General features: G+C 39.4%; 2 protein-coding genes across 16 annotated transcripts in view; one reads left to right on the top strand and one right to left on the bottom strand.

Moving 5' to 3' along the window:
* Positions 1-9063, top strand: part of ACBD5 (acyl-CoA binding domain containing 5) — a 50047-nt gene extending 40984 nt beyond the window's left edge. For 4 of the 13 annotated variants that reach the window (XM_077896718.1, XM_077896717.1, XM_077896720.1 and 1 more), the window contains exons 12-14: positions 1583-1627; positions 1977-2086; positions 6924-7074. In XM_077896718.1, coding sequence (XP_077752844.1) covers positions 1583-1627; positions 1977-2086; positions 6924-6939 — 171 coding nt within the window. In that variant the 3' untranslated portion in view covers positions 6940-7074. Of the gene's footprint in view, positions 1-1582; positions 1628-1976; positions 2087-6923; positions 7091-7144 lie in introns of those variants that run through there. The other 9 variants (XM_077896721.1, XM_077896723.1, XM_077896719.1 and 6 more) reach the window with 7 other exon arrangements.
* Positions 9064-16363: 7300 nt separating this feature from the next.
* MASTL (microtubule associated serine/threonine kinase like) overlaps positions 16364-27813 on the bottom strand; it is a 36877-nt gene continuing 25427 nt past the window's right edge. For all 3 annotated transcript variants that reach the window (XM_077896700.1, XM_077896701.1, XM_077896703.1), the window contains 3 exons: positions 22810-22923; positions 22601-22702; positions 16364-18873 (listed from right to left, as the gene is read on the bottom strand). In XM_077896700.1, coding sequence (XP_077752826.1) covers positions 18716-18873; positions 22601-22702; positions 22810-22923 — 374 coding nt within the window. In that variant the 3' untranslated portion in view covers positions 16364-18715. The remainder of the gene's footprint in view (positions 18874-22600; positions 22703-22809; positions 22924-27813) is intronic.

Genomic DNA, 27813 nt, shown 5'->3' with positions numbered 1-27813 from the left:
CATACTTTCTCTGAAGATATAATAAATGGAGAAACTGGGATCCCTGGGTGGCACAGCGGTTTTGGCGCCTGCCTTTGGCCCAGGGCGCGATTCTGGAGTCCCGGGATCGAGTCCTGCATCAGGCTCCCGGCATGGAGCCTGCTTCTCCCTCCTGTATCTCTGCCTCTCTTTCTCTCTCTATCATAAATAAATAAATAAATCTTTAAAAAAAATAATAATAAATAAATGGAGAAACTGAAGTAATAAGTTTCCAACAATTAGTATAAGGAAACTTGTTTTCTGGATGAGCCAAATTGGAATATGTTTTCTCAATTAATTTGAAATTTTTCTGTTTAGTTTATACATCTCATTAAAAATCCTACAATACTCCTCCCCTCAAAAATAATAACTATGTAAAGTGAGGAATGTGTTAATTAACTTGATTATGGTAATCATTTCATATTGTATATATGCATCAAATCATCACATATATATATATATATGTATACGATTTTATTTATCAAGTATACCTTGATAAAGCTGGAAAAAACTTAAAAGCAAATCTATAGTACCAACAGTTCATTTCTATCATACCTCTTGTGCTATAACTTATGAATTTTCAGGGATGCCTGGGTGGCTCAGTGGTTGAGCATCTGCCTTCAGCTCAGAGCATGATCCCAAGGTCTCAGGATCAAGTCCCACATCGGGCTCCTTGCATGGAGCCTACTTCTGCCTCTGCCTCTCTCTCTCTGTCTCTCGTGAATAAATAAAATCTTAAAAAAAAAAAAACAAAAACCGGGGATTCCTGGGTGACTCAGCAGTTTGGTGCCTGCCTTCGGCCTAGGGTGTGATCCTGGGGTCCCAGGATCAAGTCCCATGTCGGGAGCCTGTTTCTCCCTCTGCTCATGTCTCTGCTTCTCTCTCTCTCTCTCTCTGTGTCTCTCATGAATAAGTGAAATCTTTAAAAAAAAAAAAAAAAAAAAACCCCAAAACTTAAGAATTTTCAAAGCAGATCTTTCGATATGATTTATAATTTGAAAATAATCAAGGCTGCAGTTCTCAGATGTGTTTTTAAATTTGTAATTTGTATGGAAACAAAGAATTACTAAGTTAATTAGATAATTTAGTAACAGTATACAAGAAGTAATGGTTCAGATTAATTTCAGGTTTTATTTGATGATTTTATATAATTTGAACTATAAAACATAAAATGTCGAAGGTATTTATTTGACTAGGAATTTAGGGACCTTGTTATTTGGCCAGTATAGGTTTCAGTATAATCAAAGTATGATTAGCAGAAAAACATAATAAACTAATGTTTTAGACTTTTTAAAAAAATTGAAATACTTTTATATTTATTCATGAGAGACACAGGCAGAGACAGAGGCAGAAGGAGAACCAGGCCCCATGCAGGGAGCCTGATATGGGACTTGACCCCAGGACTCCAGGATCACGACCTGAACTGAAGGCAGGCACTCAACCATTTAGCTACCCAGGCTTCCCTAGACTTTTTTTTCTTTTTTTTTAAGATAAGATATAGAAAAAATTACTATTTTTTTTTCTCATTTTGTCAAAGCTAAATTACTTTCATTTGTATTTATAGGCAAAATCATCGACATTACAGACCAGTAATCAGCCTCCCTCGCAGGTAAGAAATTCTTTTCTTAAATTTAAGTCTAAAATAAGGGTTTCAAATCTAAAAATAAGGGCTTCAAATAACTTAAAATAAATTTAGATTATATGAGGTTCTTGAAATATTCCAAATGAAATCTACCCTTTAGAGCTTTGAAATTAAAATAGATTTTTAATGTTTTTAAGTCTAAAGTACTCCTGAACGTCTGTGTACTGAATTACACTCTGAGATACAGAATATCTCCCTTCTCTTTAGCAGGGCTGAGATTTGTTATTAAGTTTTATATTTTCAAAATTATGAATTAGGTACATTTTATATATACAGCGTGTAATAGACTGGTGACCAGCTTATTTTATTTTCTCAGAGACCATCTTGGTGGCCCTTCGAGATGTCTCCTGGTGCATTAACTTTTGCTATCATATGGCCTTTTATTGCCCAGTGGTTGGTGCATTTATATTATCAAAGAAGGAGAAGGTAATTTAGTTTTATAATTGAAAATAGTATGCAAAGCCTTATAATCTACAGTAGACAGAGCTTTCAACAGCAATGGAAACGATAGCTCCATTTTGTAGCTATATTGTCATACTGAACATTCTGTACCAATCCTGAGACTGAAACTCTCTTCGAAATCATATCTAGTGGATTCCTAGGTGCCTGTTAGACTTAAAAAAAATCAAAGTCTGATGTTTATTTTGGGCCTTTTGCTAACATTAAAGGATTGTAGACAATAGGTAGGGAAACAATACCTGCATGCTCTCTATACCTTTGAAAGAGACATTGACATTTCAGAAGATTTTTATTTTTATCTCTAGAAATAGAGATTTTTCTAATGTGAGGGCCAAACTTTCAGTTTGGGATGCCAGGAGATACCTCAAATTGGTCTGAGAATAATAAATTGGGATCCTTGAAAGGGCTCTGAGATTGTCTAGGTTAGGAATAACCAAAGGCTCAGTCTCTTGGGTTCAAGAAAATCCTTAAAGTATGTGTGTGTGTATATGTATATATACACACACACACATATTTTTTTTTTTTAGACAGTATGTAAATTGAATTACTTCCCATGGATGGGCATATTGATCATTATTTACCGCGTCACAGTCTCACTTACTATGGTTTTGGTGTTTCATCACCATTTCCTATTAAGTAACAACAGATAGGGAGAAGAAATAGAATAATTGATAATAACATTTTAAGTGCTCTCTTAAATACATGCAATAGAAACACATTTTTAAAGACCTACAAGTTTAAATAATTATGGATATGTTGTTCTTCTATCAAAGAACCCAGGTCCCTAAATTAACAACACTTGCTACCAAAAGCAGAAATGAGACATTTGCCCTTCTCTTCTCTGAAAGGGATAAGCAGCACATGAGTTAGTATAAGTACTCCAGAGATAATACTTGATGGCAGAGAAACTGAAATCCATCAGGATTTGGGTGAATCCTTTCAATCTTCCTGCTTTCTGCTTATGTTAAGACAGTTCAGGTCACCTAGATGGCTCAGTCAGCTTAGCATCCGCTTTCAGCTCAGGTCCTGATCCCAGGGTCCTTGGATCGAGCCTCGTGTTGGGCTCCCTGCTCTACAGGGAGCCTGCTTCTCCCTTTCCCTCTGCCTGCTGTTCCGCCTACTTGTTCTCTCTCTCTGTCTCTCAAATAAATAAAATCTAGGGGAAAAAAAGTTCAACTTATGTTCATAAGAGAACTAAAAAATTTTGTGGTACATTCGTGTTCTTGGACTACACTGACCCACTTGAAAAAACTTTAATTCAGAAGCATGAACTGCTCTCACAGTGTTATTTACCTCCTTTCTAGGTCATTTGTATAGATGTCATTTCAGCTCTGTGTAAAGTTGGTGTAAGGGTTCAATAAACTTTAGCTTATGTCCTTCCTTTTCTTCTTTTCGCAAATTTTACATTTATCCCATGATGGTTGGGTTTAGTGCGACACGGTGTTTTAAATTTTAAATTCCCTGATAATAGGAGGGAAAAAGAACCGAACCTTTTTTCACTATGTAGTAAGTGCTAGATTCAAGCAGCAAGGCACTAAATGTAGGTGTTGACATATTTTGCAACATATTTCAAAGTTCTTTACATGTTTCCTTTGTTGATCGTTGAGCATTAGAGAGTAGAAAAATTTGGCACAGGACAAAAACTGTTAAGCTTACTTGGGTTAATAATTTATGTTATGCTTAAGTTTGCAGCAGCTTGTCACTTTAATAAAGACTGAGAAAACAATGACTCTGCTTCAGCAGTCACCAAAAATTGGAGTTTTTCTAAAATTATTTTTTTAAGATATTCCTTGCTGGTACACATCTGCACCATTTCTCCTAAGTTGCTTACAGATGTCTCTGAATGGAGAAATTCTCCTATTTTTAATATTCTACTTTGTTATTGTTGAATCTTTATCAAATTTTCAGTAGGTTAAATGTTTAGTCCTTTCAAACTACCAATTTTTTTTTAAACTTTGTCTTTTTTTTTTTAAGATTTTATTTATTTATTCATGAGAGACACAGAGAGAGAGATGCAGAGACACAGGCAGAAAAGAAGCAGGCTCCTTACAGGGAGCCTGATGTGGGACTCGATCCCCAAACTAGGATCATGTCTTGAGCCAAAGGCAGACCCTCAACCACTGAGCCACCCAGGCGTCCCAAACTACCAATTGTTTAGCACTGCGCAACTGCATTTTGATGAGATAGTGGTTTATTTTTAAAGATTTTTTTGTTTAGGGAGAGAGCATGCCGTGGAGAGGGGCAGAAGGAGAGAGAATCTCAAGCAAACTCCCTGCTGAGAGGGGAGCCTGATGTGGGGCTCAATCCCAGGACCCTGAGATCATGACCTGAGTCAAAACCAAGTGGCAGACGCTCAACTGACTAAACCACCCAGGCACTGCCAATGAGAGTCTTTTCTTTTGTATTGTTTGTTCATATACATAACAAATTAACAGGGATTGGAGACAGAGCCATATTTGATATGGAAAGAAGTTTCAGGCTTGAAGGGACTTAGACATCTTTTCATCTGGAAGTGTGTAGCAATTTTTAATCTGACAGTTATAGGAATGAAAACTAGAGAGCAGTGTGTATAGTTTGAAGGAGATGGGTTCTGTGTTAGAGATGAGGAGAAAGATCCAGAAATCCAGTTAGAGTGGGGAAAGGTATGAAAAGGAGTGGGTGTGCTCTATTCATAATAGGGACCATCCTGTGCCTCGACCCCTAATTCAGTGTTTGGCATGTAGTAGGCTTTCAGAAAGTGTGTGCTGAGTGCATGACTGAATACCCACTATTTGTAGGAGGTCACACTGAAGTACTATATGATATAGAAAGCTTTTAGTTTATTTATTTATTTAAATTTTTTTTTCCATTTTACTTAATAAATAGGCATCTGGGTACAAACACAGTGAGATAGTTCTATATATATGTAAAATAAGTAGCTATCTATTTGTGGTAAGCTTTTTGAAATAATAGTTTGTTTTCTTCAACATTAAAAGCAAGGTGAAGGGTCCACTGTTTGATTCCCCCTCTCTCCTCCCAGTGTAGAAGAATATAAACTCAAAAGTAAATTTCAGGCATTATCACTCTGCAGTGGATCAGAAAAAAAATCCCAAAAGACGTTTTTTTCTGAATGTGGTATGAAGAGCACATTCCTTTTTAAAGATTTCATTTTTCACTCACGAGAGACACGCAGAGGCAGAGACATAAGCAGAGGGAGAAGCAGGTTCCCTGCAGGGAGCCTGATGTGGAACTCCATCCCAGGACCCCGGGGATCATCATGACCTGAGCCGAAGGCAGATACTCACCGCTGAGCCACCCAGGTGCCTCTCTGTAGGAACACTTTTCAGATGGAGCCTGCCTCAAAAAGTCAGGCCCAGGCTTCTGAGGAAGGGAAAGAATCTCATCAGTATAGCCAGGGCAGATAGTTTAGCAGGCAAAGTGAAAGGCATAATGTTTCCCTCTACCTTTAATCTGTTGTTTTCTGTAACTTTTCTTCTCTTATCACACCATACCCTACATTTTGCAAGTTAATTTAAAAAGAAAAAAAGGACGAAAAGATCTCATGAGGAACCTTGAAAAACATTCTAAAATTCTGAAAATACGGATGGGAATTTGTATGTATTCTATTTCCCTATTACAGGAGAAGATAGAGGGTTCAGAGAGTTATGTGCTTTTTTGTAAATATGCAAAGAATTTTGTGTAGTAATCTACATCACATAGGTTCTTAGTAAGTGTTGCTAACTGTTCATGCACCATCCAGTGAACATTTCTGCTAACCCCTCACTTAGGCTGTTAGTGAGGGCAATTCTGTGGTGCCTGTGTGACTCAGTTGGTTAAGTGTCTGCCTTCAGCTGGGGTCATGATCCCAGGGTACTGGAATCGAGGCTGAGCAGGGAGCCTGCTTCTCTCCCTCTATTTCTGCCCTTCCCCTCTGCTTGTGCTAGAACACACACTCTCTCTCTCTCTCTCAAATAAATAAGATCTTTTTTTTTTTTTTAATTTATTTATGATAGTCACACAAAGAGAGAGAAAGAGGCAGAGACACAGGCAGAGGGAGAAGCAGGCTCCATGCACCAGGAGCCCGACGTGGGACTCAATCCCGGGTCTCCAGGATCGCGCCCTGGGCCAAAGGCAGGCGCTAAACTGCTGCGCCACCCAGGGTTCCCTCAAATAAATAAGATCTTTAAAAAAAAAAAAAAAAAGTACCACTCATAATTCTGTTCTGGCTCCAGGAGCCTTTTTTCCTTCATGCCCTTAGGGCTCTCCTTATGTGAAAATTGATCTATTTAAAATGTCACTCCTGCCAAGGAAGTGTACATAAGAGGATTTCTACAGAGGATAGAAGATGATCGTATTATTTAAAATATCCCTCCTGCCAAGGGGATTGTGTAAGAGCATTTCTGTAGAGGTGAGGAAATGAATCTATAATGAGAACATTTCAGGCATTTTGGCATCTAGAGTGCTGGGGAGGATATAGAGATTTTTACAGGTGTGGGACCTCTCCCAGATGTCAGATCATACGTGATTGTTGTGTCTTGTGCTGACAAACCCACCCTTCTCTGATCACTCGTTCACTCTGCTATCACTAAAACTGTCATTTTATACCTATCTGAATTGTGAGTTTATATGTTCTCCCTCCTACCCCCAAGCTAACCTGAGAGCTCTTTTAAGAGTCGAGAGCCTGCCTCATTTATGTTTGAATCCCCAGTGCTTGGCACAGAGCCTGGAAAGTCATAGACACAAAATATATGTTGATTAAATGAATAGTCTAGGTTATACATCTATCAACCTATTATAGTCTTATTAAGCATTTTTTGTTTCACAGCTTTGCCAAGTTGTAAAATAATTCCCAAAACCCTGAATCGCCTTAAGCCAACTACAAAAGGATGAGAATTTCTTAGGAACTACTGGCAATTTTATGATTTGATTCTGAACGTGAATATGAATTGTTATGTTATCGTCCAAAGAATTCTCTGGTATGGATGTGTTTCATATTCAGGTTGCATTTATATTCACAGAAAATTGGTTTTTACTTTCTTTTTAAAGAAAACTGAACTGAAGAAAATGGTGTTTTACCCAAGAAGACTACTGGGCCTGAATGACCTCAGAATGAAATGGAATGTGGAAATCACAAGAGAATCTTAGTTTGTGATGATTACACTTCTTTTTGTCGTCCAATAGTTTGGTTTGTGTACATATATACATATATATATTTTGCACTACAAAAATGATAACATTTAATATTGCTGATACTTGAATAATTAATCTCAGCTAGGTTACAAGTAGCATACATAGATTTGCCCTACCTTGAACTTGAAGAGCATTAAATTATTAATTATTGTTTGGTAACATATTTACCTGATTATCTCCCGTAGAGAACAATAAGCTGCTTTTCCAAGGTACAGTTGTGATAATGAGATATTTTATTTTTAATTTTCTAAATTAACTATAAGAAAGAATACAAACCAGGAGTGAAGTTCAAATGAGATTAAATGAACTTTTCAATTTAGTCAATGAATTGCCATGCCAAGCAGTAGAAAACTGCTGGAAGAATTTTCTCCACATCCTCTCTGTGGGCTGCCCATAATCTTTCCTGGGCATTCACAGCACTGACTTTACTGTTCAGGCGTCGTTATTACAAAGTAGAGCCCTATGTACCAGGCTTACTTTTTACAAATGAACACAGACTAGACATAACCTGCTGACAAGAATGATGAAGAATCGGCTTCTAGGAAGTTTAGAAGTATACTCTGAGCCTGTAGATCATTGATAAGATTTTATTCAATCGTATACATTTATTCCTTTGTAATCGCTTTTCTTTGAGGATATCTTGTTTCTGCTTCATAGGGTGCTTTGAAATATAAAATGAAAACTTATTTATACTGTTTTTACAAAAGGTCAAAAAGGAAACACATGAAAATCACTTTTCTGCAACTGGTAAACTACACAGACTGGACTCTTAACCTTTTAGTGCCTCTGTTTTTCCCTTGGGGTATAATATTTGAGATACACCTATTTCACAGGGGTAATGGAAGGATTTGCAAGCAAGCAGGGCTTATGCTTCCATGTGAAGAAGGCACACCCAACTAACCTGAATGTAAATGCTTCCCCCGCCCCCCACATTTAGATGAGAAAGAAGACTGTAACATATAGAGATCCTTGAAGGCTTTGTTTGGAATTATTCTTCCTGTATACCTTCCAAAATTTCACATTTAGATGTAGCTTGTACTTGTAGATTTCTCTCATTCGAAGGCATAGTAGCAAATAATTTTTAAGCATTCTCGATATGTGTGATGTTGGGTTAAGCATCCTGTGTTCAGAGTGTTTTAAGAAAGTAATCCATCCCTTGCATAGAGCGTGGTTCTTTGCTTGAAGAAAACAGTATAAGAATACAATTTGCTTTCCCCAAATTCTTTGTTCCTTTTTTTTTCTTGTAACTTGATGGTTTTATTTTTAAATCACATCCTGATTAAAATGTGTCTCTCTAAAGGGGTTACTAATATTCACCTTTTAAAAACTCTATTTAGGGGAAAAAATGAAGCAAGTAACTGAATTATATGGAAAAATAAGGTTCACACCTGTGGATCAGGGATTATTTTTTAAAAATTAGATATTAATTTGGTATCAGACAATGGTGGTGGCATTTCTTGATAGTAAATAAAATAACTAAAAGCAAATTTAAGAACATAAGCAGTTGTGATTCATTATAGGCAGTGGGAGGTAACTAACTCCTAGGGATAACCATTTGTATCCTATTCCAAAGTCTTATTTTATAGTTTGAAAAGTACTTTGCACACAGTTCTTGTATATATAAATAAAGATGTAATTATAGGATATGGTGTTACTGCTTTGTTAAAAAGAACCTCATTTAAAATTTTAAATTGACAGCTGGTATTTTTTTAATGATCTTCTTTTCTGTTCCTTTATTGTAAAACTACATTAAAAATAAAAAGGTTAATGAGAAATGCTATGGTTTTTATTACTTGTTACTGGTAGAAATACATTGAATAAAGGATTAAACAAGTGTAAATTGTGGGAATTCATAGAAAGTAATCATGCCTCTTTCAGAATAAAACCATGGTATTACATAGAATTTCATAAAAGTTCAAAACTGGGATAAAGTAGAAGTCCTTTAGTCATTTGGTTGAGAATGTCCAGTCAAAATCTTAGTTTCCATTCTTACACCACATAGATAGCTTCCCCCAGCCATGACATCTTAAATACACAATTGGTCTTAGGTGGAATATGCTCAGAGGATTTGTGTTTTTTTTTTTTGTTGTTTTTTTTTTAGGGGGGTGTTTTGTTTTTTTCTAAAGACTATTCATTTGAGAGAGAGAGCACAAGGGAGGGGTGGAGTTGGGAGGAGGAAGAAGTAGGCTCCGCACTGAGCAGGGAGCCCTGCTGGGCTTAATCCCAGGATCCTGGGACCATAACCTGAGCTGAAGGCAGGTATCTAACTGACTGAGCCACCCATACACCCATTTTTTTTTTTATTAAAGATTTTATTCATTTATTTGAGAGTGTGAGAGACAACCAACAGGAGGAGGGGGTTGGGCAGAAAGAGAGAAGGGAGCAGATTCCCTGCTGAGACCCCAGGACCCTAGGATCATGACCTGAGCCAAAGGCAGATGCTTAACCAACTGAGCCATCCTGGCGCCCCAGGATTTGTGTTTTTCATACAAATATATAACTTGTAACTTTTACAGATACTGATAAAAGTGATGTTAGCTATTTGTATCACCTAAAATACCAGTGTTTGGGTGTCTGGGTGGCTCACTGGCTGAGTGTCTGCCTTTGGCTCGGGTCATGATCCTGGGGTCCTGGGATCGAGTCCTGCATCAGGCTCCCTGCTTCAGCTCCTCCCTCTGCCTATGTCTCTGCCTCTCTCTCTCTGTGTGTGGCTCTCATGAATAAATCTTTTTTTTTTTTCTCATGAATAAATCTTAAAAAAAAAAAAAATACCAATGTTGTGCTGCCTGTCATAAAAACGTCAGTGACTTGACCAAGTAAGTTTGGGGTTTTTTTTCTCAAATACAAGAAGTACACAGGGCGCCTGGATGGTTCAGTTGGTTAAAAATCTGGCTTCCACTCAGGTCATGATCTCAGGGTCCTGGGATCCAGTCCCACATCCGGCTCCCTGCTCAGCATTCTGCTTCTCTTTCTCCATCTGCCCCTCCCCCTGCTTGCGCTTATTATCTCTCTCTCTGTCAAATAAATAAATAATCTTGAAAATAAAAAAAAGAAGTCGCTCAGAGGTAGGAAGCCTAGGGCTGGGTGCTTCCACAACATGGTTAGGAAGAGGCTCCTTTCTGTTCTGCTGTCTTTGATGTGTAGCTTTTGTTGTTCTGCTTGCCAGATGGCTGCTCCACATCTAGGTCTAATGTTTATTTTACAAACAGATAAAGATCTTTATCTGATCAGGAAACAGTAAGTTTCTTGGAACTCTCACACAGGACACTCCCTCTCCCTATTATTGGCTAGAGCTAGTTTACCATAGTTAGGTCTTTTGTCTATAAAAACATTATTTAAAGGCCTAAAATTACTCCAGTTTATACATATATACAATTTTACAAATTTATTTTTGCCCATATATCAGGAAAGAACATGTGTTTGGGTTTAAATGCCCCCTTCTTTAGGTCTCTACTTGTTTTTCCTTTTTGCTTCTCAACCATTGTTTGCTGATTTTCTCTCCATCAATCCTCTTTTGAAATGGTACCACATTTTATAAACTGGAAAGGGATAAAAGTCCTTTCCCTTTAAAAAACAAAAGGGGGGGGGTGGGAAAAAAAATAAAAAAAAATAAAAAACAAAAGAGGGATCCCTGGGTGGCGCAGCGGTTTAGCGCCTGCCTTTGGCCCAGGGCGCGATCCTGGAGATCCAGGATCGAATCCCACGTCAGGCTCCCGGTGCATGGAGCCTGCTTCTCCCTCTGCCTATGTCTCTGCCTCTCTCTCTCTCTCTCTCTGTGACTATCATAAATAATAAAAAAATAAAAAAAATAAAAAACAAAAGAGAACTTTTAAATATGTATGTAACACAGAGTGTTGCCACTGTTCTGTTATCCTGCCTAGCATCCTTCCCTCCTTCTCCTCCGATAAAGACACCGCCCTCCTCTGTCCCTCTCCCTTTGGAGAGCTCTTCATCCTCCATTCTCAGTAGGTGATGGGGGTGGGGGAGGTGAGGGGTTCCTGCACAATAGAACACCCAGCTATGCCAGCCCTACCCCTCCTCAAGCCACGGTGGTGGGCCTGTGACTCAAACCTGGTCAGTGTATATCCTTTCTACTGACCACAGTGACAGTCTCAAGGATGGGCAGATGACCATAAGGCTATGCCAGCCCTACCCCTCTCTGGAGAATGAGGGTGGGGTTGAGAATTCCAAGCTTCTAGTTATGGCTTTGTCTTTCTGGCAACCAACTCATCAGAGTCATCTCATCAGAACAAACGATACTCCTGTCACCCAGGAATTCCAAGGGATTTAGGAGCAAAAACAGGTGAAAGACCAGATGTGGGAACAAAAGATGCTCTCACTGTTCTTATCACTTAGGAAATTACAAGGATTTTAGGAGCTCTATACCAGGAACCAGGGACAGAAGTCAATATGTATATTTTCTATTATCTCACACCAGTCTTATTTCTTCCTCTTTGGATGCTTATAGTATCTTCCTTTTGCCCCAGTGTCTGAAATTTCACTGTTGTAAGTTCCTATACATAGGAGATACTTGCTACAATGATGCCATGTAACAAATGACCTCAAAGTTCAATGTTCTCATTATCCTTACTCATAGGTCTCTGGGTAGGTTGTGCCCATGCTGGACTCAGTTCAGTTTGTCAGAACAACGCTTTGATTTGAGTTCATTTCTGTTCCATGTGCCTCTTCCTATTTGGACCATGAGCACACGTCATGTCTACTAATCTTCCATTGGCCAAAGCAAGTCTCATGACCACACCCAAGTTGGAGGAAATTTATTTCAACCACTCTAGGGAAAACACTACAATCTTGCATGAGAAAGGATGTGGAGTGGATTGGAAGCAATAATACAATATACATCAGTACTGTTTTTTCCTTATGCTGACCATTTGGCTCTTCCGATCTGTAAATTTATGTCCTTCAGGCTGAACATTGTTGTTTTCATTAATCATTTCTTTTCCATTTCTCTGTTCATTTTCTCTGGAGCTCCTATTATTTGGACAGTAAACTACCTAAACTAAACACATCCTTGAAATTCATCTTTTCTCTCCTATTTTTCAACTTTGTCTTTTTACTCTTTGGGAGAGATTTCTTCAACTTTGAACCTTTCTATTTAGTTTTCATTTCTACTATCATTTTAAAATTTATTTATTTATTTGAGAGAGAGAGAGAGGGAGAGAGAGAGAGAGCAGGAGCAGGGGGAGTGGCAGAGGGAGAGGGAGAAGCAGATTTCCTGCTGAGCTAGATCCTAGGACCCTGGGATCATGATTTGAGCTGAAGGCAGACACTAAACCGACTGAAGCACCTGGGCGCCCTCTAGTACCATATTTTTAAAAATGTTTTAAAATTTTTCTGAGTATTCTTTATACTATAGGCAATATCCTTTATTTTTTTTTTAATTTTTTAAATTTTTATTTATTTATGATAGTCACAGAGAGAGAGAGAGGCAGAGACATAGGCAGAGGGAGAAGCAGGCTCCGTGCACCAAGAGCCCGACGTGGGATTCGATCCCGGGTCTCCAGGATTGTGCCCTGGGCCAAAGGCAGGTGCTAAACCGCTGCACCACCCAGGGATCCCAAGGCAATATCCTTTAAAATGTTTCTGGGGATACTACTGATAATACCTTTGAAGTTTTTTCTGTGTGTATAGACTCTGCTTCCGTCATGACTTTTTCTTCAAATTGTTTTGGTCAATATATTTAAAAAGACTTTCCTCAGGTATCTGTAATCTTTAGTTGTTTGCTCATATTTCTGAGTAAGAGACTACAAAGCTGATTGGAGGCTCTCAGTGGGGCTTAGAAACAGTAGGTTTCACTGAAGAGCTTTCTGTATAAGCCATTTAAAGTTGGGGACATCCATGTCACATTTTTTTTTTTTTTTTTAGAGTAAGCTTTACACCCAAAGTGGGCCTTGAACTCATGACTCTGAGATCAAGAGTCACAGGCTCCACCGACTGAGCCAGCCAGGTGCCCTATCTTTGGATATTTTTAAAGATCTCTTGAGGTGGTTAAATTCCTCAGACTACTAATCTCTTGCCTAGAGGCTTAGATCCTTTCTAACTGCATTCTGGGAGCTGACTGAGGGTTGGGGTTAGAGGGTTGGGGGTCTTGGCAGTTGATGTACATGTTTGTTTAAAGCCTATTTTAGTGGGATGCCTGGGTGGCTCAGTGGTTGAGTGTGTCTTTGGCTCAGGGCGTGATCCTGGGTCTGGGGATTGAGTCCTGCTTTGAGGAGCCCACCTCTCCCTCTGCCTGTGTCTCTGCCTCTGTCTCTCATGGATAAATAAAATCTTTTTTTAAAAAGCCTATTTTAATGCTATTATTTATATCAGAGACTCAACAGAAATGCAAATTCATTTGGATATGTTGAGGAGAAAGGAGAACATAAAAAACCTATTTAATGAAGGAATGGGCAGGGTATAAGGAAACCACAAGGAATACTTTAGTACTGTATCAGTCTGCTAGGGCTGCCACAACAAAGTACCATAGACTAGGTGGCTAAAATCTAGCAGTGGGTACCTGGGTGGCTCAGTGGTTGAGTGTCTGCCTTCAGCTCAGGTCATGATCCTGGGGTCCTGGGATTGAGTCCTCCATCGGGCTCCCCACAGGAAGCCTTCTTCTCCCTCTGCGTATGTCTCTGTGTCTCTCATGAATAAATAAAATCTTAAAAAAAAAATAAAACTACCTAGCAGTCAATAAATCCAATTTTTTTTCCCTCACAGTCTGGAGTCTACAAATCCAAGATCAGGTTTTTGATGGCTGATTTCTTCTGAGGCCTCTCATGGCATCTTTTCTCTGCAACTCTACACAGTCTTCCCTCTGCATTTGTGTCCTAATCTACTTTTCTTTCTTTTTTTCTTTCTTTTTTCTTAAGGATTTTATTTATTTATTCATGAGAGACAGAGAGAGAGAGAGAGAGAGGCAGAGACATAGGCTCCCTCAGGGAGCCCCATGTGGGACTTGATCCCAGCACCCCAGGATCATCATGACCTGAGCCAAAGGCAGATGTTCAAACACTGAGCCACCCAGGCATCCCCTAATCTACTTTTCTTATAAGAATGTAGTCATCTGGTATAGGGACCACCCTAATGGCCTCATTTAACTTAATTATCTCTTTAAAGATTCCATCTCTAAATATACTTAGAGTCTGAGGTACTGAAGGTTAGCACTTCAATATATGAATTCTGGGCTGACATAGATCAGATCATAACGAATGAATCCCTTGGGAGTTAATAGCAGTAGGTCTCTGCTGCTACCTCCTAGGTCTTCAGGGATGAGGGGAAGGAGCATTATCAGATGCCATAGACAGATTGGGACTGTGGAGATGGTTACTTTACAAGAGCTGAAAACTGGTGGAGAGGCAGCCAGCCTACCTGGACTTACAGGGAAGAAAGTATGGGAATCAATATTCCTACCTCACTCTCTTCCTTCCCTTGGATCTCCTGGTTGATACTCTCCAGTAGCCAAGTCTATCTGGCAGCCAGAGTGTAGGAAAGTCTGTTGATTTAGTCAATGCAGGTCAGCTTCCCAGGACACAGAACAGGCTGGAGAAGGGTGGAAGTGGATTTGGAGGGGCAAATGAAAGATCTACAGCACAGCCAGTACCCCTGCTTTCATGTGTGCTTGGTACCCTGCCTGTTTACCTATCCTGAGGAAAAAAAACCTACAATATCTGCCAAGAGGAAGGGAGAGCATATTCAGAAGGATGTGTGCAGTTGGAGAGGGGGATCTAGAATTTTTTTTTTTTAAGATTTTATCTATTTATACATGGGAGACATAGAGAGAGGCAGAGACATAGGCAGAAGGAAAAGCAGGCTCCCTGTGGGGAGCCTGATGCAGGACTCAATCCCAGGACCCCAGGGTCACAACCTAAGCCAAAAATAGATGCTCAACCAGTGAGCCATCCAGGTGCTCTGATACGAAATTCCAGGAATTATTTTATTTTATTTTTATTGTTTTATTTTATTTATTTTTATTTTTATTTTTTTAATTTATTTTTTATTGGTGTTCAATTTACTAACATACAGAATAACCCCCAGTGCCCGTCACCCATTCACTCCCACCCCCCGCCCTCCTCCCCTTCCACCACCCCTAGTTCGTTTCCCTGAGTTAGCAGTCTTTACGTTCTGTCTCCCTTTCTGATATTTCCCACACATTTCTTTTCCCTTCCCTTATATTCCCTTTCACTATTATTTATATTCCCCAAATGAATGAGAACATATAATGTTTGTCCTTCTCCGACTGGCTTACTTCACTCAGCATAATACCCTCCAGTTCCATCCACGTTGAAGCAAATGGTGGGTATTTGTCATTTCTAATAGCTGAGTAATATTCCATTGTATACATAAACCACATCTTCTTTATCCATTCATCTTTCGTTGGACACCGAGGCTCCTTCCACAGTTGGGGTATTGTGGGCATTGCTGCTAGAAACATCGGGGTGCAGGTGTCCCGGCGTTTCATTGCATTTGTATCTTTGGGGTAAATCCCCAACAGTGCAATTGCTGGGTCGTAGGGCAGGTCTATTTTTAACTCTTTGAGGAACCTCCACACAGTTTTCCAGAGTGGCTGCACCAGTTCACATTCCCACCAACAGTGTAAGAGGGTTCCCTTTTCTCCACATCCTCTCCAACATTTGTGGTTTCCTGCCTTGTTAATTTTTCCCATTCTCACTGGTGTGAGGTGGTATCTCATTGTGGTTTTGATTTCCAGGAATTATTTTAACCACTTTTTTTCACTCTTTGAAATGTTCCTGGTACCGACTCCTAACTGAACCTGTTTGAGGGCTTTTGTAGTGCAAACTGGATTTACTTTTGGTGATCTCCAAGACTCAAAGAGGATTTCGTTTCCTGTTTTTTTTATTTATTTAAAGATTTTATTTATTTATTTATGACACACACACACACACACACACACACACAAACACACACAGAAAGGCAGAGAGAAGCAGGCTCCATGCAGGGAGCCCAACGTGGGACTTGATCCTAGGTCTCCAGGATCACACCCTGGGCTGAAGGCGGCGCGAAACCGCTGAGCCACCCAGGCTGCCCCATTTCCTGTTTTTTCCTACTTACCCATTTATTGTTCATAAAATTTTATTTAAATTCCAGGTAGTTAACATACAGTGTAATAGTTTCAGGTGCACAATATAGTTATTTCAGTACATCACCTGGTGCCCATCACAGCAAGTGCACTGCTCAATCCCCCCACCCATCTCCCTTCTGCTTACCCATCAGTGTGTTCTCTATAGGTAAGAGTCTTTTTCTTGGTTTCTCTCTCTCAAATAAACAAATAAAATCTTAACTGTAACAGATTTTTTAAAATAAAGATTTTATTTATTCATGAGAGACACACAGAGACAGAGACAGAGAGGCAGAACTAGGCAGAGGGAGAAGCAGGCTCCATGCAGGGAGCCTGACGAGGGATTTGATCCCCGTCTCCAGGATCACGCCCTGGGCTGAAGGCAGCTCTAAACTGCGGACTCACCGCGGCTGCCCTGTAACAGATTTCTGTACACTAGTGACTTTACTGAATTCTTGTATCAGTTTTAGCAGGTTTTCTTGGAGTCTTTCAGAGTTTCCATGTAATCTGAAAATAGTGAAAGTTTTTAAGATTTTATTTATTTATTTGAGAGAGAGAGAGTACACAAGCAGGCGGAGTGGCAGAGGGAGAGGGAGAAGCAGGGAGCCTGACATAGGGGTTTGATCCCAGGACCTTGGGATCATGACCTGAGCAGAAGGCAGACACTTAAACATCTGAGTCACCCAGGTGTCCCACAGATAGTGAGATTTACTTCTTTCTTTTGATTTGTCTGATTGCTGTGGCTAGGACTTCCAGTACTATGTTCATAACAGTGGACACTCTGTCTTGTTCCTGACCGTAGAGGAAAAGCTCTGTTTTTCCCATTGAGGATGCTATTAGCTGTGGGTTTTTCTTATATGGAGTTTATTATGCTGAGGTATGTGCCCTCTAAACCTACTTTGTTGAGGGTTTTTATCATGATGAATCAGGTTGTATTTTGACAAATACTTTTTCTACATCTATTGAAACGATCATATGGTTCTTATCCTTTCTTTTAATATATATTAATATCATGTTGACTTGATTTATGAATACTGAATCTATTCCATCACCATCTTCCTTTCTCTTGGACTACTCACCCATTTATTTGCCTCTAGGTAACATTAATATAGTGAAATTGAATCTTATATATTTAATTAGAAGGATGTTGACAGATGATATACTTGAAGTGTTATATTAAGCAAAAATAAATTATTTTTAAGGGTCAGGTTTTCTTATAATGTTGCACATGTTCTAACAAATTCTTTGAAGATGTAAACCATCACGTTTTTTATTAAAATTGAATAAGCTGGGCAGCCCGGGTGGCTCAGCAGTTTCATGCTGCCTTCAGTCCAGGGCGTGATCCTGGAAACCTGGGATTGAGTCCCATGTCGGGCTCCCTGCAAGGAGCTTGTTTCTTCCTCTGTCTGTGTCTCTGCCTCTCTCTCTGTGTCTCTCATAAGTAAGTAAATAAAATCTTTAAAAAAAAATTGAATAAGCTGTTAAAATTGCTACAGCATATCACACCAAAGTCCTCCAGTATAATTTTAAGCAAATAGGTGTTGTAGAGAAAGCACCAGAAGCAGCCAAGGCAGCAAGAATGTATTCGTAGCAAAGTAAGCTAAAGCCTCTATCCTTTTTATTCCTCATGCCTTAGAGAAGTTACACTACCAACTGATGGAATTTCCCAGCTGCAGTTTTGAGGCCACAAGAGCAACCTTAAATGACTGCTCTCTCCGGACCTGAGCTTTTGGAAGCAATCACGTCTAAATAAAATTACAATAAAACTGTATGATTTTGGGCAGCCCAGGTGGCTCGGTGGTTTAGCGCCGCCTTCGGCCCAGGGTATGATCCTGGAGACCCGGGTTCGAGTCCCATGTCGGGCTCCCTGCATGGAGCCTGCTTCTCCCTCTGCCTGTGTCTCTGCCTCTCTCTCTCTCTCTCTTTCTCATGAATAAATAAAATCTTAAAAAAAAAAAGAAAGCTGTATGATTTTGTTATTTTACACCAAACTGAACAGTGGACTGAAATCAACATGTGAAAGAAAGGCTGGAAGCTAACTTTTCTAACAGAGTAGTGTCATTTTATTTTTATTGATGCATTACTTTTCATAAAGTGCAGTAACAAAATAAATAAAGTGAAAAAGGTTCTAAAGATCTATATACAACTCTGAGATTAAGATAAGTACTGATTGTTATCTTGATAGACTTTTAACTGTGTGGAAGCTGTAACATACACTGCAAACTCATTGATCCAAGTAATGTAATGATTCTTTTTCCCCCTTAGATCAGTCGACTCTGAAGGTGTATATAATTATGCTAGCATATTCTGTAAGACAAGATTAGATTAAAGGGAAAACTGATGATGTGCTATAGACTAAATCCAGATACGGTCAGGTGCTGAGCATTATTCCTGGCTTCAAAATAGGATGTATCTGTTTCGTCATCTGGTTGAGGTATGAAAGGCATAGTTTGATGCTGCAGATTTTCCCAGTCCACGTCACTGAAGAGAGGATGACATTTCAGCTCTTAGGAAAAACATAAAATAGAGTATTATGACACCATTACCTAGTAAGTACTGTTTTATAGTAATAAGGGAAGGTCTCCACATATATCTTACCCTTGTTTTGCTTCACATATGTGTTGTGTTTTTTTTTAAAGTTTTTATTTTGAGACAGAGTGTGAACGAGAGACAGAGACAGACACAGAGAGAGACACAGAGGAGAGAGAGAGAGATTGCACCAACAGGGTGGAGGGGCAGAGGGAGAGGGAGAAGCAGACTCCCCCTGAGCAGGGAGCCTGATGTGAGACTAGATACCAGGTCCCTAGGATCATGACCTGAGCTGAAGGCAGATGCTTAACTGACTGAGCCACCCAGGTGCCCACAATGTCTATCTCTCTGTGCAACCATGTACTTCACAATGGTACATATTATGTCATTTTGTATTAACACTTAACACATGACAGGTGCTTGGCCTGTATCTATCAAATGAGTAAATGCGTGATGTGCTTTAACAGAAGCCTATCTTTCTCATGCCTCCATCTTCTCACACAACCCATGACTTGATGGCACAAGAGCTTGGACTATTTCCTGCTCCCAGACACAGCTTCCACACCACTAATCTTCATGGTTAATGCTCCACTTCTCATTCCAAGTCCTTCTAGCTGTTTTTCTCTCTCTGTGATCCTTAGCACCACCTACTGCCCTACGTAACTCTGGTAGGAAGTCATCCTCCACTACCTTAACTTTCTTCTCTATGTTCCATCCTTCTCCTTCATGGTGATTTTTAACACATACACTGATGAAATTTGCGACACATTCTCTTCATGGTTCTTTGACTTCTTTGATTTCATTGACTTGTATCTTGACTACATGCCCATTTTGCAGGATGGTTATATCTGGAATTTTTACTGCTTCACTTACAAGATCTCAACTTGGTCATTTCTTTAAGTACATTTGCAATACCTAATTCCTTCTACCTACTAAAATGAAAACATACTCTTTTGATCACACTGTGATACTTAGTTGTTAGACACAACCTCCCCTCTCCTCAACCCTTCATGTTAAGTGAACAATAAAGATGTTGGCAAATTAATTGATAATTAGGGCATTAATTAGTTTTAAAAAAATCAACAACCAAATTTAAGGATAATATTAGGAGAAGACAATAGAGACAGGAAAGAATTATGTGTCTACATTAGGAGTGATGGGTTGGGTAGTTGATATGTCTACAAATTGGTTTTTCCCTAAACTAAAAGACTGGTGGGAAAATAAAACAACAAAAATAATTCACATTTAGAAAAAGTGTCTCTTAATTGTTCAAAGTAAATGCCTGAGCATAGATTACTTTAGAGTTACTTATAGCAGTAACTCTTAAACTGTGATATCTGGCTGTGATGTGAAACTTGATGACTCTCTCATCATAATTATTTATTTAAACTGAACTCACAAAGGAATTCTAAGCTAATTTAAGATTAACTCTACAAACAATTGTTGCAATGACTGTTTTTATTTTTATTTATTTATTTTTTATTTTTTATTTATTTATGATAGTCACACACACACACAGAGAGAGAGAGAGAGAGAGAGAGAGAGAGAGAGAGAGGCAGAGACACAGGCAGAGGGAGAAGCAGGCTCCATGCACCGGGCGCCCGACGTGGGATTCGATCCCGGGTCTCCAGGATCGCGCCCTGGGCCAAAGGCAGGTGCTAAACCGCTGTGCCACCCAGGGATCCCGCAATGACTGTTTTTAAAACTGAAGACTACTCCTGTCATCTGCTTCACTATGTAAGTCGTTCACTAAACAAACAAAAATCTGAGGTCATTGGTGAGAATGGTGTTCTTCTGTCTCCGCTTATTTTGTCCTTTGGGAAGCAGAATTACCCCAGATGAGAACTCCTATTCCAAAGTAATTTTAGAGCTGAGCTTTCAAATGTCTGCACACTCATTTTACAAAGGATTTTCTTCAAATCTCACTTGTCACAGAGGTCTTCCCAACCACTTTATCTATCTAGATCTCTTAACACTTTGTATCTACTCACTTGCTTTACCTTTCTTCTCAGGACTCACTGCTAGATGGCATTATGTCATGGTTGTATCTGATTACTTTGTCTTTTTTTTTTTTTTTTTTAAGATTTTATTTATTTATTCATGAGATACACAGAGAGAGGCAGAAACATGGGTAGAGGGAGACTCAGGCTCCCTACGAGGAGGCCAATGGAGGACTCAATCCCAGGACCCAGGGATCATGACCTGAGCTAAAGGCAAAGGTCAATCACGGAGGCACCCAGGCGCCCTACTTTCTGTCTTTCCACTAAAGACAAAGTTCTATAAGCACATGGATTTTAGTTTGTTCATCCTAGAATACCTCCAACGCCCACAGCAACATTGCCTGGCACCTAGAAGTCACTCAATAGGATTTGTTAAATAAGTAAATTGTTGGTCTTATTAGAGGGAACACCTAGAAGCTATATGAGTGACATTACTAAAGCTCATTTTTTTCTGAAGACCTTATACCACATGGAAATGCATTTGGGGACATAACTGCTTCTTTGACTCAATATGTACTTTGTTACAAAGGCAATTTTTAAAAAAAGGAATTTTGGGGCAGCCCGGGGGCTCAGCAGTTTAGCGCCGCCTTCGGCCCAAGGAGTGACCCTGGAGACCCGGGATCGAGTTCCACATCAGGCTCCCTGCATGGAGCCTGCTTCTCCCTCTGCCTGTGTCTCTGCCTCTCTCTCTCTCTCTCTCTCTCTCTCTCTGTTGCTCATGAATAAATATTTTTTTAAAAAAGGAATTAAAAATATGTATTTATTAGAAAGAGACACAGAGACAGAGCTAGTGAGAGAGAGCATAAACAGGGAGGAGAAGGAGAAACAGGCTCCCCCACTGAGCAGGGAGACCAATGTAGGGCTCGATCCCAGGACCCTGGGATCATGACCTGAGCGAAAGGCAGATGTTTAACTGACTGAGCCACCCAGGTACCTCTACAAAAAAGACCTTAAGGCAGCTGACATTATATCTAATTTGAAACTAAAGTAAAGCTAATGAGTTTTTCTAGTTTCAAAATTGGAATTTTAATATACACCTGTATTGGAAAAAGCCATTGAATGGTTCACAAATATACCAGATTTGTCTTATTTGAGACAACCTGGCACTTGCTACATTTGTCAGTCAACAGTGGTATCAGAAATGAAGCAGTAAGAACTTACAGAAAAGAGTTTTGATTTAAAAAGTTCCTGTATTTGTTGATGAATAACTTTAACACTTTGAAAAAACCTAAGACATTGAAAAGGTAAGATTGCTTTAAGGTATCTGTTTGAGATTAATAAAATTAAGTGAGTGAATATCCCCACCTGATGCATTGCATTTTAATGCAGAATAGGGGCAAATATATCAATGCATACCTAGTCAGCAAAAATAAACTGATGAAATTTTTAACCAATTTAGCAGTCATTATCTATAATATTGTACTAGAACTTGATATCATTACCATTCATCTGAAACAAACCGAGAATAAGAGTTTTTTTTTTTTAAACTTGATTTTTTTTTTTTTTTAATTTATTTATGATAGTCACAGAGAGAGAGAGAGAGGCAGACACACAGGCAGAGCGAGAAGCAGGCTCCATGCACTGGGAGCCCGATGTGGGATTCGATCCCGGGTCTCCAGGATCGCGCCCTGGGCCAAAGGCAAGCGCCAAACCGCTGCGCCACCAGGGATCCCAATAAGAGTTTTTTTTAACATAAAACCTTACCTTTAATTCCAGCTCTTTTTGCATTATCAATAGTTAAAAGTATTTCTACCGCATTTTGAGCATTATCTGATAACTTTTCTTCACCTTCAGGCCAAGGGATATCTACAAACACAAACAGCTTGTTAATCACTGTTCAAATAATACTCAGATAAATGCATCTATCTTTTTTTTTTTTTTAAATGCATCTATCTTAAGAGAAAAAGAATCACCTCTTTTCAGAATATTCTGGAATACTTGCTGTGATGTTTCATCATTGAAAGGAGGAATTCCTGTAAGAAACTCAAACAAGCAAACTCCAAGTGCCCACCAGTCTACCGCAGGACCTAGAATTTAAGAGGGAGTAGCTGAACTTGCAAGCATTTTGTATAAATATTTCACCAACTAAAATGTTAATACACGGATATTTGGGCACAGTCAAGGCATTCATTTCCTAAGACATTCTTCTAGCTTCTTAAGGTACAAAAATCCAAATTACCTTCACTTTGGTAATATGGCAATTACTTTCCTTCTCTATTCTCCAAGAAGTTTAGATTAGCAATCAACACAGCTAGTCAAAGAAAAATGAAAGGTATCTTTCTTTTGTCACTAACAATAACCTCTGATATTCTGGACACTTACTTGTTCTAAATCCTAAAACAGAACGAAGGAATGCATTTAATCTAAAGATTAGGGGCAGCCCCCGTGACTCAGCGGTTTAGCGCCGCCTTCAGCCCAGGGCCTGATCCTGGAGACCTGGGACTGAGTCCTGCGTCAGGCTCCCTGCATGGAGCCTGCTTCTCCCTCTGCCTGTGTCTCTGTCTCTGTCTCTCTCTCTATGTCTGTCATAAATAAATAAAATCTTAAAAAAAAAAAATCTAAAGATTACTCTCTAAAATAGAGTACTAACAGAGTACTCAATTTCAAATCGGGGGAAACAAGAACATTGAGATGATTCTGTATTCCATTTACTTCATATGGGTATGAGATAAAGTAGCAATATTTATACTAATTGGAGGACACCCTGGTTAACAAGGAAAAGTCTTAGAATGTTTTAAGGTATCCTCACTCCTTCTAAGAACATAGGGGGACAAATTAGTTTCACAAAAAATATTCACTTAAACCATAGCTTGAGGAAGTAATTTGGGAGTAAGTCTTAATAAATATGTAAAACCCCTTTCTAAATAAGATCTTTACTGGAAGCATCATCTATATACAAAGATGTTTTAAACAATTATTTTAAACATACATGACCTTATAATCTGGTTTATACTTTTTTTTTTTTTTAGTTTTTATTTATTTATGATAGTCACAGAGAGAGAGAGAGAGAGGCAGAGACACAGGCAGAGGGAGAAGCAGGCTCCATGCACCGGGAGCCCGACGTGGGATTCGATCCCGGATCTCCAGGATTGCGCCCTGGGCCAAAGGCAGGCGCTAAACCGCTGCGCCACCCAGGGATCCCTCTGGTTTATACTTTTGTTTAATTCTATGAAAAAGTATTTCCTAAGTAAAAGTTAATTTTAGTAAAAAAAAAAAAAAAGATTAACTTCAATATAAATTTAAAATAGGATTTTTTTTTAAAGATTTTATTTATTTATTCATGATAAACACAGAGAGAGAGAGAGAGAGGCGGGCAGAGACACAGGCAGAGGGAAAAGCAGGCTCCATGTAGGGAGCCCGACACGGAACTCGATCCCGGGACCCCAAGATCACGCTCTGGGCCAAAGGCAGGCGCCAAACCGCTGAGCCACCCAGGGATCCCAAAATAGGAATTCTAGTCTAGTACTAAATGTGCTTGAAAATTACTCTTTAAAATCAACTTCACACAATTTATTATTGTGGTTAAGAAACTACCACCTTTCCATTTAAAAAAAAAATTATTTATTTATTCACGAGAGATAGAGAGGCAGAGACACAGGCAGAGAGAGAAGCAGGCTACCCGCAGGGAGACCAGTGTGGGACTTGATCCCGGGACTCCAGGATCACTCCCCAGGCAGATGCTCAACTGTTGAGCCACCCACCCGTCCCTACCAACCATTCCACTGTATTTTTTTATTTTTCATTATTTTTAAAAAAATTTTATTTATTTATTCATCAGAGACACACAGAGAGAGGCAGAGACACAGGCAGAGGGAGAAGCAGGCACCATGCAGGGAGCCCGATGTGGGACTCAATCCCGGGTCCCCAGAATCACACCCTGAGCTAAAGGTGGAGCTAAACCACTGAGCCACCCAGGCTGCCCCCAACCATTCCATTTTAAAACAAGTAGGAAAGTGTTGTGGAATCTGCCATTAGGAAAATAATCACATGCATTTAGAGTGCCTCTTCATGGCAAGTCACAGAATCCCATCCTCCCTAAGGAACAAACAGTCTATAGACTTCTATTTCTAGAAGTAATGTAATACGAATGCATGTAATAATCACATACAAACCACCTCAGTTAGTGGATCTTTTAAATGGCATGGAGAAAGAATAGATAGTATAACCAAATAATAACAAAAAATTAGGGGAGAAGTCAGGAAAAAGACATATATTTTTATTATTTTACTTAGGTTAGAAATTAGAACCCTTTTCCCAGCTCAGCCAAAATGTCCTCATGTCAAAAACTTACACGATTTCTCCATAGATATGTCACACATATCCATATATTTGAGTCAAAGTCTAATAAGATCACATATTATGATAAATTGTAGCAATTATAATACATACTATTAGAGAATAGAACACATTTCTTTTACACTATTGGTTTTCTTTTCTTTTCTTTTTTTTTCTTTCTTCCCTCCCTCCCTCCCTCCCTCCCTTCTTTCCTTCCTTCCTTTAGATTTTATTTGTTTATTCATGAGAGATACAGAGAGGGAGAAGCAGGCTCCACGCAGGAAGCCCCATGTGGGACTCAATCCCAGGACTCTGGGTCACCACCTAAGCAGAAGGCAGGTGCTCAAACACCGAGCCACCCAGGCATCCCTACATTATTGGTTTTCTAATTCAAAACTTACATGTGTAATTTGTACATTGATACTGTTATGCCTTTCTGTTTCCTAATAATAATGGAATTAAATGGGTAGGAAAATTCAAGCCCTGTTGTAGGAGCTAATTTAAAATATTTTATGAAGCCGGTTTCCTGGGTTGCAATAGAAAAGGCTATATCTCCACTCTCTGCCACCTTTAAAAGTTATTTTTAAAAATGCTATATGCCTACATTTGTTTTCAGAGAAGAACATTTTCTCTGATGTCTTCCTGCTCAGAAGACAGAATATAGTTCATTTTGTATTTCCTAAGTGAGATGAAACAAAATTTTTTATACAATGTGATCTAGTTATACTTTGTTCAGTGTAATTTGCTTTGGCATATTACTTCATAGAGAAGCTCACTCACCCAGAGTCAGAAATCCTGCATGTAAGAAAAGAGTAATTAGGTAACATTGTATAAAAATCATGAGTTCATTCTCATATCATTCATTGAACTATATATGAATTATTATGCCAGATACAAGGGATGCAAAGATAAATAAGAAAGAGCTTTTCCCAAAGAGAAAACAACCTACTCTGGGAGAGACAAACATAATTTTGACACAATGTTAACAGCAATGAAACAAAAATATGCACAAACAGCCATGGGAAACTGGCCAGAGTTCCTAAGTAATTGGCCTAGGGGGAAGACCAGGGAGGACTCAGAGAAGTCTTAGCTGTCCTCAGTATGATGTTTAGAAACAGAGAGGTCAATACAAGAAACAAAATTGGTATAGACAGGCCTTGGGGTCTGGAAATTGGGGAAACAGGTATAAAGCAGTGATTTTTTTTTTTTTTTTTAAATCATAAATTGCTTTGTACTGCAGGGCCTGGTTGACTCAGTCTGTTAGCATCCAACTTTTTTTTTTTTTTAGCATCCAACTCTTGATCAGGGTCCTGAGTTCAAGCCCCACAGTGGGCTCCCAGTGTGGAGCCTTCTAAAAAAAATTGCTTTGTATTGTTATTTTAAGAACTGTGTATCAAATATTTTATAGAAAATGAAAATCTTAAAATGTATCACTAAAGGGGGAGCCTGGGTGGCTTAGTTGGTTAAGCAGCTGCCTTCAGTTCAGGTCAAGATCTCCAGTCCTGGGATGGCAATGGCATTGAGCTCTCTGCTCTGCCGGGAGCCTGCTTTGCCCTCGCTCTACTGCTCCCCTTGCTTGTGCTCTCTCTCTCAAATAAATAAATAAAATCTTTTAAAAGTATATATCATGAGACAGTAAGGTAACTAGGTGTCCTATTAAAATAGTGGCAAAGATCCTAAAAAACAAACTTTTACATGTGATGCTTACTTTCATACTGTATCCTGAGTAGAGAAAATGTATATTATAGGAAACCAATGAGCAAATCTGTGACTTAGCAACAGGGGCACTGTATAAAAATGAGTTAAGTACCCAGAGGCACTTTTTATCCCTTTCTCTCAAGAATTTTCCCTTCCTACATTCTGAAACCAACGGTTTTGATTTCCTAGAGCTACTGTCACAAAGTGCCACAAACTGGATGCTTCAAAACAGGACTTTATTGTCTGATGGCTCTGGAAGCTAGAAGTCTAGAATCAAGGCATTGACAGGACCATGCTCCCTCTGAAACCTATAGGGAAACTACCTTGCCCTGCCAGCTTCTGGTGGTTTGCCTGCAGTCCTTAGCTTGCAGGGGCCTCACTCCAACCATCCCTCTTCCTGTGATATCCTCCCTGGGTCTCCATGGTCGTGTGGCTGTGTTTTTATAAGGACACCAGTCATATTGGCTTAAGAGCCCACCCTGCTCCAGGGTGACCTCATCTTAACCTACCTACCTAATTATACCTGCAAGGACCATATTTCCGCGTGGCACATGCAAAAAATCTCAGGGTGAAAACTTCAATGTGTCTTTTCAGGGGGACAGAATTCAGTCCAATACCGTTCGTTTCAGAATGTAGGAAGGGAAAATTCTTGAGAGAAAGGGATAAAAAGAGGCTAGGTAAAAATGTCATCCTTGTCTTCCTATGCTGCAACCTGAAGAGAGCTCATTCCTGGCTTGACCCTGTGGAGAGGGAGGGAGAACGAGCTCTAAACAGGAATGTGCTGCTGCAGACTGAACAGGAGTTTGACTCAACTTTGTATTCCTGAGCCAAAGCTGAAACAGACCCGAGAAGAATTTTTGAACAAAAATAATAGAGCAGGTAGACTAGGGATTCTCTGGATCACTGAGAGTGAACAAGAAGGCAAAGAACAAATGGCTGCATGT

Source organism: Canis aureus, chromosome 5, assembly GCF_053574225.1.
Source record: "Canis aureus isolate CA01 chromosome 5, VMU_Caureus_v.1.0, whole genome shotgun sequence".
Taxonomy (NCBI): domain Eukaryota; kingdom Metazoa; phylum Chordata; class Mammalia; order Carnivora; family Canidae; genus Canis; species Canis aureus.
This window is presented reverse-complemented; position numbering and strand designations above follow the sequence as displayed.